Source organism: Aegilops tauschii, chromosome 7 (genome assembly GCF_002575655.3).
Source record: "Aegilops tauschii subsp. strangulata cultivar AL8/78 chromosome 7, Aet v6.0, whole genome shotgun sequence".
Lineage (NCBI taxonomy): Eukaryota > Viridiplantae > Streptophyta > Magnoliopsida > Poales > Poaceae > Aegilops > Aegilops tauschii.
The window spans coordinates 244,304,164-244,313,887 of record NC_053041.3 but is presented as its reverse complement, the minus strand read 5'-3'; the positions used below and the strand labels follow the sequence as shown (position 1 = coordinate 244,313,887).

Below are 9,724 nucleotides of genomic sequence, written 5' to 3'. Positions count from 1 at the left end.
TTGAAAAAAATTATGGGCGCGTGCCAATAAAAAAGAATATACTGATTTGGCTCTAATTAAAGGGTGCCATGTTGAACTAGAGAATACGGACATGTGGGGATCTTGATCCATTCTTATCTTGCGCTAGAGGCATGTAATTTTATTATCCCATTGCAACGCACGGGCATGTGTGCTAGTGAGTAATAAAATAAATAAAGCGTGTTTTCCTTAAAAAAAAACTAGTTCTATCTAGTTTTTTTAGGGGTACTAGTTTTTTCCAGTGATTTCGATGAGCCAGCCATGCTGCTAGTGGATGGGCCTGGTGCGCGAAATGGCCGCTCTTTCAGTTATGGCCCACGGACTACTTTCAGCCCGCTAGCAATCGACATTGCCTTCGCTGCTACGCAGTCATGTCTTCTGTCTTAGCCCACAAGGCCATAGTCTCCCCCGCTCGCGGCGGCAGAACACGGCCGGCGATGGAGCACGGGACGTCATCGGCGGCGGCGCTCTGGGGGCACGAGCACCTCCCGCTGCTGGCCCGCGCGCGCTCCAAGGACTCGGTAGAGTACATCCTGCAGGCCCTTTGGCGCACCCGCCGCACCGGCCTCGACGCCGCCGACCGCGCCATCGTCCGCGACATCCTCCAGCTCCCCTCCGACTCCGAGCTCGACCCCGTCCGTACCTACCCACTTCTCATCTCTGCTCCCTCTCCCCCTTCCGCGCCGCTGCGCCAGGTGCGAGGCATTTTTGCAAAAGCAGCTTGGCCCTGTGCTCAATGCCTATACTCCTCTCTGTTGCAGCTCTTGGTGTGCCTCCGGATACTGATCCGCAGGTGCGTCCATGACAACATCGCGAAGGAGGAGATTCCGAAGCTTTTCCCTGCAGAGGTGCTGCCCGAGCTGCAAAGGCTGCTCACTTTGCTCCTGCAGAAGTTTCAGCCGGAGTGGCGAGAGGACACCTTAAAGGATCAGGTAACGCAGACCTGAGCAGCAACGAGGGGCTGTCTTATGAACATTTAATCTGAAAACAATGCAATTGATCCAGTGCTGAGGTCAATAGTTAGCATGTTTTTAGCTTTATCCTTTTCGTAGTGTTTGTATCTGATTGTTATTGTCTGAAGGATCTGCGGTCTCAGTTTAGTGTGATGCGTTATTTTGTAGGCATCCGCGGCGAATTCGGGAACAACAAAAGGCCATTTGAGTAAAAATCAAGACGCGTCAGAGCAACCAGCTACTACACAGGTTAGTTCAAACAATTGCTATCATGTGCTTCTGCATAAATGCCTTGCCATTTTGCTGGAAGTTACTTGATCTGTGAGATGCTTATTGTCCTTTTGTATTTGAGAGGAGTTCATTGATTGGTCTGTAAAGCTCTCCGTTAAGAAAACCATTTCAGTACTTTTGGGGGTGCAATCAAGATATATTTGATGAAAGGTGTAATTCGTGTTCCCTGCAGATTCACTGTGGTACATCATCAGCAAAGCTCTCTTCTGAATCAGGAGAGAAAGAAGGGAAGCTCCCGTTAGCTAAGGATTCTTTAGACAAAATGCTCAACGATGTATACCCAATCAGGGGCTAAGTGTCAAATGCTGTGAGTAATGATTCTTTAGACAAATGCAGAGCGTTGGCTGATTTATTTTGCCTTTTGCAATTCAACGTTTTTTGCAGACTTGCAGTGAGTAATATCAATTGTTTTTAACCATCTTTTGCAGGGCAATACCAACGGGGGTCATGGAGAAGCAGCAAGAAGCACTTAGGAAAGGATGATTCTGCTGCTTCTTTTTTAGCTCCGAGGGCATTTTTTAGCTATAGGCGACCCATATGTAAATTCACTAGTAGTACCTTTTCCATTTTTGTTAAATCATTGGTAGATAACATCTTTGCAACTAGAATTATTGTGTTCTTTATCAGACAGAACGCAACTTCTGCCTGTTCTTCTGTCTTTACTGGTCTCTACGCCATAGGGTTGATGGCAACATGGGAAGTAAGAGCATCTCCAACAGCAGCCCTATTTTAGGGTGTTACCGTTTTATGAGCTTTTGGACCCCCCACCCCCCAAAAAAACCCTCCAAAGCTGCTCTTGTTGGAATTTTTTGCAAAATGTTTTATGTGCAGCCCAAAGAAAGGGCAGCGCCGGATGTGTATGCTGACAGCTGACGCAACCCAACTGCTGCCATCCGGAACATTCCTGCAGCCGATTCCCCTCACGCGCCGCCATCACCCCCACCCGATCCAGACACTTGCAATACCATGTTGCCTGGATCCGCCGTTCCCCTCCTTCAATCGGCCGCACCGTTGCCACAACACCCATTTCCACCCGCCGTCATGCCGCATCGCCCCACTGACGAATTTGCACTACTGTTGCGCCGCATCTGTCGGATGCCGTCGAAACGTGTGAAGTGCAAGCTCGGCTACCGCCGTGTTCGGCCATGGGAGTTCGGCCATTTCAATGTCGACTTTCAGTGTGACGGCCAACGGTATTGGCTCGGCACCTTCGAGACGGCGAAGATGCCCGCACGCACCTATGACATCGTCGTGTGGAGGCTCAGCCGGCCGTGGCACGAGCTCAACTTCCTGGTGATTGAGATGCGGCCAGATGTGAAGTTCATCGGGCTGCCAGTGACTAGTGAGTCCCACCCGACAAAGAGGAAGACCCGCATCATCCTCGAGTAGAGGGACACCAGGGAAAGCGATGAGGCGGTGATGGCAAGGTTCACAACTCATGCAGGCGAAGGAGTTCTTTTGAAAGAGGGATAACGAGTGCAAGAAGGTGGAGCACAAGACAGAGGATGAGGTTGGCCCCTCCGGTGTGGTAAAGCTGAGTTCGACGACGAGGTTGAGCTCAGCGATGAGAGTGACAAGTCCGACAACATCGACCACAACAACCTGTAGGGTGTTCATCGGAGTCTATCGTAATGTTAGAATGATCTAGTAGTTTGGATGTTCATTTAAATCTATGCAATGTTTGGATGTTCAAAACTTTTAATGTTTGAAGTGAACTATGCAATGTTTGAATGTTCTAAAAAATTATTTGCATGTTTGAAGTGCCCTATTTTAAGGCAGCCGTTGGAGATGAAAATTTTCAATTGCCCTCAGTCATTTTTTGGTGCCCTTCAATAAGGCTAAGGATAGTGAGCATGCTGCAAAATAACCCTATTGAAGAAATAGAACTAAGTACTAATCATGATAATTCTCCATCAAACCACCTGCTGTTATGCCCAAAAATTTGTGGTTCATGCTCAATGCTGACACATTCTTAAAGCACTTCAAACATGCATTCGTAAAGCACAAGTCATAGTAATTTCCTCGTATCATATCAGCCAACACAAGCAGTTATTTGTAACGCTGGTAACAAACCAACATAGTTCCATGACAAAGTCTATACGAAAATCACAGAAATTAAGCCGTGGTGGCTTTATTATTTGGAGATATCATGGACTCAGCTGGACCGGCGTGCTGCTTGTTCTAGGCACATCAACATACTTCCTTCACATTTTTGATCTAGATACGCACGAAGTATTCTGTATTTTGATCCGATGCCAAGATGTGTTGAGGATTCCTCTCAGATTCCATATGTCCTCCACTTTTTCGGGTTGAATGTTTGCGGCCGAATCCACCTGTTGTCCATGAGGCGCATTTTCAGACTCATTAATCTGAGCAACAAAAGAGTGAAACAGTAATGCTTCCAGCAGGGAATTCTACTTACCGCCTTAGCTACTATCTCGGCATTTGGTGGTATGTCCAATGTGGCCTCAAATAGAACCCATGCCCACTTGTCGCTTTGAGCTCCATCAGAGACATATGGCACATTGCTTTTCTGATATCTATGAGCTTCAACCCATGTTTTACCCCCATCAACAGATATATCTACCCTCTCAATGCCGCGGCCGCCACCTGAGACTGCATATCCAGCAATTCTAGCCTGCATAGAGCATGCAAACCAGTGTGCACAACTCATCAGAATGTACTGATGCTACCTACACATGCTGCAGTATCAGCTTACACATCCCTTTCTATCATGGAAGTAATTCTAACCTTTCCTTCCTTGATAACATCCACATCTTCCAGGGTGCAAATAGCAGACTGCTTGGTCAAATCCAAAAAGAAATTAAGATAAAATAGACTTGACTTCATTAACACAGAAGCAAAAAAACAAAGGTTTTATGAGAACTAAGTGCTTCAATGCTTCATAGGTGCATCCTGCAATAAATACATAAACAGAACAAACTCATGGTAGATTAACATCTACCAGAATACCAGCTCCACTAATCATAAAAGGCCACATCTAAGGCAGGACACAGCATTCTATTCCATAAACTTAGAACCCATCTAGAATATTGTTGAATCCAATGTAGATCATTTTAAAATGGCAGATAATCGCAAGGAAGTAATATGCAAACAGCCTCCGGCCCAGTATCTGCCATTCTTCTCTATAGTACATGGATATGAGACTAATGAACTTTTCTGTTCACAGGGCATTATAAAAAAAATCATAACTGCGGTATATTGTAATGTCTTTTATTTGCGTGGATTTACTCCATTGTACTCCAGTTGACAAAGAAAAAGATGTTTAATAACATCTAGCAGTGGATTCTGAGTATAACTACATAATTTACTAACTGTGGTTACTTCAACAGACAAGAGAAGAATTGCCAGTACATTATACCTGCACAGGAAAATCCATTTGTGGTCTTCTAGTTGACCAATTAATATTGTCCCAATCTACGGTAGGTGGGAACATCTTGTAATCTTTTTGCATAAAAAAACCCTGGTTGAGAACAGCGATCAGTGTTTATTCCCAGAGATTATATTGAAGAGGTACTGCACTTAAATTTTCAGTAAACCTGGCATTCTTCCTTGATTATGTTGATGCTGTCAAGCCATTTTACGGAGCGTGCACCTATAACACCAGGTACGACCACACGGAGTGGATATCCATGGTCACGATTGATGGTCTATACATCGTAAATCACGACGGGTGAAATGCGGAACATAGCAACACAGGAGCCATAACAGCAGAATATTTAGATAGATAATAAGGTTGCATCTAAATTTGAGCAAAGAACAACTGACAAGTAAACATTTGATAAATCAGAATCTGGTGTAGCAGTGCTAGATAGATAAAGTGACACAAAAGCCAATGCACAATAAGCTTACGGTGGATGTATATGTTCAGTAAGAGAAGCTTCAGGTGTTGTTTTCATACTAAACACTCTGCCTTAGGAAGTAAACACCTATATATGCATAATACGCTATTATGTTCCAAGAAAAACCTTATACATATTATGGTATCACAATATGTCAAACTATGACTCTATTTCATCAAAATCAGCTTCAAAGAAACAAATGCATTAGGTAATAATTAAGTGCTAGCAGAAAATCAGCTTCAAAGAAACACATGCATGAACAAAAGTGAGAAGCAGTAAGCAAAAACTAGGACAAAAACATTCGGAATAATTGATTTTGAAAAATAGTCTAAACCCCAGAGGAACGTTAAATCGGTTCAGCTTTCAACTATTAAAGGAAAAAAAATCAATGCGCAATCACCTCTCCGTTCATTTCATATGCGAGTAACACATCAGCATCAGGATCTGTTGCCTGCTTTAGTGGAATTGATGCCTTATAGGGGCCACCTTTCTCCTCCTGAAATACGAAAGTCTCAAGATTATTGAGGTATGCTACAAGGATTGCTGCTGATCAATAAATACAGACATACTCACTTTACACCTGTCAACACTGACAAACTCAACATGTTTGCCTCCTAAAGATGTGACTGAACTGAGTTTATGTATTCCAACTAGTTCAAGGACATCAGATAGTTTTGCTCCACCCCAAGTTGCTGGAACGATTAGTGCAAAGGTAAAAACATTGTAGGATAACCAAACTACTACCTCCGTTCCAAAATATAAGACGTTTTTGCAGGCTAAAGTAGCCTACAAAAACGTCTTATATTTTGATACGGACGGAGTACAAGAGAACAAAATTGTATCTGAATTATATAAGATAATTGGTGAGGGCGATTCAGGCCCATTTAGTTTTTTATGTGCCATACAATAATCAAGCAGGGTATTGTTCTTCATTACGTAGATGAAACAAAGGTATAAAGAATAGTCTATGAAAGCACTGAGACTTATAGCAGAAACCTAATTCTAGGGCAAGTAAAAAGGCTCACGATACATGTAAACTCCCTCCACTTGTACTATTGTTATCCCTACAATTCTTGTGGTACGCTAAATATGTCCATGCAGTAATGGTAACAGCATGCCCAGATCTCATAAAGTGCATATTCTTCTGGGTGTCAGCATTCAGAAATATGGGTGCATTTCTATAATAGAACTAAAATGCATTCCTTACATTCAGAAAATTCAGATTGCCATAATGCGCCTCTTACCATTTCCAAGAGCAGATACGTCCCATCCAACACCTCTCACTTTCCGCACCTTACTCATTGCAGTTCTCTTATTGCCTGCACACTTTTATATAACAATTATATTGTTAGATCACTATTTACTAGCAATACTCATACATTAGCCACCATAGAAATTAGAAAGATAAGAAAAGCATAAAAGGGACTTGTCGCAAACCTGTAATGTTGCAGTGACATTGTACTTCGGAAGCATCCTGAGTGTGAAATTTGCGTTGATTATTTACTAAAAGATAATAAGTATTTGAAGGTGCATGATAAGAGATTAAGAAGAACATTACCTAATGTCATCCATGGACAGCTGGATATGCTTATTCACGAGGCCACTGATGGAAACACTGTATCTGTTCAACGGTCATATAAAAGTATAAGGTTTGGTCCTAAATTAAGGGTTTGTAATATAAATTATAATGATACATGATACGTATAGTTCTTTCTATGAAAATGGAAACCTTGAGATATCATCAACTTTGGGAATTGGTCCATGATTCCTCTTGTAGAAGAAATCCACTGGGGTGATATAAGATGAAACTAACGCAGATCGATGAGGCTCAGCATTAAATGGCTCCTGCAGAAAAGCAGACAACCCCACCAGGTCAGTGCTATAAGATTCAAATGAAGTGGGGTGAAACATATTGCGAACGTGCTAAATAGAACTCCTCTATTTCTTGTCCTTTCTAGGAATCAGGTATTGTTTCTATAAGCAATGACTTACGACGAAGTGTAGGAATGGGTTCCAAGACAAACTGAGAATACATCAACCTAGTCCATCCAAATTAATCCAAAACACACGGACAAGTCACGAATGCGTACTTATCCTTTTTTTTCCATCAATATAAAGGAAAAGTTCCTGCTGCACAAGAAATGGTACTCCAATAGAATGTCGTAATTAATTCACAGACATGTCACATACTCACTCTGTCCCCAAATACATGGCGCATAAATTTAGTCAAAAAGTCAATGCTTTCTAAGCTTGACCAAATATATAGAAGAAAATATCAACAACTATAATATTGGATGAGTACATTATGAAAATATATCTAATGATGAATATATTGATATTGATTTGGTATTGTTTATCTTAATATTTTCGTATACATTTGGTCAAACTTGGAAAGCATTGACTTTTGGACTCAGTTTATACGTCATGTATTTCCGGACGTAGGGAGTAATCTGGTTCTACATTTGTTTGAATAAAAAGTTTCGCCAACTGCATGCGTCTAATAAAAAAACTTTTCTTATTTGTCTTTTTCTATCTTCCCATTCATCTCCACTACACCCCTCGTCTTCTAATCCCTTCCGTTCGACTAAGGAATTCTCTATAATAATTCACAAATCCAAATCTGCTAATTGTTCCCTAATAGCACCTGCTCCTGTTGCAATTTTCTGATTTCGAAATGCTGCAAAACCTGGGGTAGAAGAAAAGGGAGAAATGTTGTGGCTACTGGATGCAGCTTCCTCTTTGAATAAACCTCGTAATCGTATACTAGGCCCTCCAACTTCTTAAGAGGGAAATCCACATAAGTATTTTGCATACATATGAATAGAGACCATTTCGATGAAAGTTCGAGTTTGCGTGTTTCAAGTCAACGGTCAAGTTCTTCGAATAAATCGCCTAGAGAAATCAGATTACTCTACTCCTACAACTTGTGAGAAATTCAGGAATGGCTGGAGTTGCTAAATGCTAACTACACATAGCAACAGGCTGGAATCCCTGTTGGAGTGTACTGGAACGAGGACTTCATCACCCTAATCAGAACTGGAGTGGGAACCCCGATCGTACGCCTTGGTACCGGCAGTCGGACGCGCACCTCATCACTAGACTAAAATTCCGAGCCTAAACACGGACGCCCGATTGCTCACGGCTCATATCAGCAGCCGGACGCGCCACGGCATAAACGGAGACGCCCGCGATTCCCCCCGCCCCGATGCGGCGGCGCACAAATCCAGCAGCCCCAGGCCGCGAATCCGCAGCCGATGCCGCCGCCCGCGCCGCGACATGCCAAACCCACCCGCGCGACCGAACAGCAGGTAGGAAGGAGGGCGGGCAAACCAACCTTGGAGTTGATCCTGAGGGCCGGGTGGCGCGGCGGCTCCTCCGCGTAGTCCGACGGCGCCGTGAGCCCCGGCATCTCTCTTCCCTCGTCTTCGCTTGGTCACTGGCCGTGGTTCTGGTTTTTTTGACAGGCACGCACGGGAGTATTTTTGTTGTCGCAGAATTTGGGTGACGATGACACCGATGATTGTGGGTGTGTGGTGAGTCGGCAACTGCAAAGCCGCCGCTCCATGGCATTCGCTGTGCCATGACATGCGGGCCCTCTCGTCTCTGGAAACAGGGGTCTGCCCCTGGTTTCATTTCGTTGAAACAAAACCACAGCGTTTAGCTACATTGTTTCGTTTTATACGAGGCGAACGGTTCTCTTCATTCCATTCTCTTTTTTCTTTTTAACAAAAAGAAACCGTGAGGATTTATTGTGATTATTTAGACTAGATAATTCTCAAGTCTACCTATGGTCTCCGCTGCTAGTAAAAGAAAAATAACTTAGGTTGCATTCGGTTTGGAGGAACGATGGAGGAAATCTGCAGGAAAATAAAAAGGAGGAAGTTATACTAAAGTGTCGTTTGGTTTGCAGGAAAGAAGTGATTTTATTTCATAGGAAAGTTTCTGCAGCATGTACTTTTACGGGAAATCAAGCATCCATGGTGAACTCTTTTTCTGGCGGAGTTTCGAGGCCAAGCATGGGAAATGACAGTTGAGGCCCACAACATGAGAGAGAAAGTTCATATATGACAATTATTAATTTAAACATTGTATCCTGATTGTTGGGTCTCATTTTTCTCCATGGTCCTTGTTTCCTTTCCCACGAACAGAATAGTTCAAATTTTTTCCCTTCACATGTTTCTACATTCATAGGTTTCTACTAGCACCTCAATTATATTCCTATGCAGATTTTCTTTTCTTTGTTTTCTAAACATCCATTTCGAACGAGGCCTTAGCTGTTGAGCAATGACACAAATAAGCCTCACGAGTAAACTTCTTGATGTCGGCCACCTCTTTTTTGGCATTGGCAAGATCATCCTTGGCTTGTTTGAGTTTCTTCAGTAAACTGTCGTTCTCTTGCCGAGTTTTCTGCATCACGAAATGGCGAAATGGCAAACATAAAAAAATCGGTCACTTGTGCCCAAATTAAGCCTCGAGGGCTACTAGGCTTCGCGCTTTTGTAATTATATACTAGAGCAAATCGATCCCCTGATCGGGTGTGGCCACCCAACCAATGGCTCGGGGGCTACTGGCCTTTGCACTCTATAAGCTCCTCGGTCA

At 43.2% G+C, this 9,724-nt stretch overlaps 1 protein-coding gene and 1 non-coding gene across 2 annotated transcripts; one reads left to right on the top strand and one right to left on the bottom strand.

The window, feature by feature from the left end:
• The first annotated feature begins 386 nt into the window (after nucleotides 1–386).
• On the top strand, nucleotides 387–2,018 carry LOC109766682 (uncharacterized). The gene is made up of 5 exons (XR_005763325.3): nucleotides 387–653; nucleotides 780–950; nucleotides 1,140–1,220; nucleotides 1,435–1,573; nucleotides 1,691–2,018. It is a non-coding gene; the product is annotated as an uncharacterized protein (transcript).
• A 1,213-nt stretch (nucleotides 2,019–3,231) lies between these two features.
• Nucleotides 3,232–8,669, bottom strand: LOC109766674 (sulfite oxidase). The gene is made up of 12 exons (XM_020325450.4): nucleotides 8,460–8,669; nucleotides 6,855–6,970; nucleotides 6,684–6,746; nucleotides 6,563–6,599; nucleotides 6,370–6,451; nucleotides 5,699–5,817; nucleotides 5,526–5,621; nucleotides 4,823–4,933; nucleotides 4,645–4,746; nucleotides 4,014–4,061; nucleotides 3,685–3,900; nucleotides 3,232–3,595 (listed from the first exon to the last, which is right to left on the bottom strand). The coding sequence occupies exons 1-12, from the start codon at nucleotides 8,532–8,534 to the stop codon at nucleotides 3,467–3,469; spliced, it is 1,194 nt and encodes a 397-aa protein (XP_020181039.1). The 5' UTR covers nucleotides 8,535–8,669; the 3' UTR covers nucleotides 3,232–3,466.
• Between the last annotated feature and the right edge of the window lie 1,055 nt (nucleotides 8,670–9,724).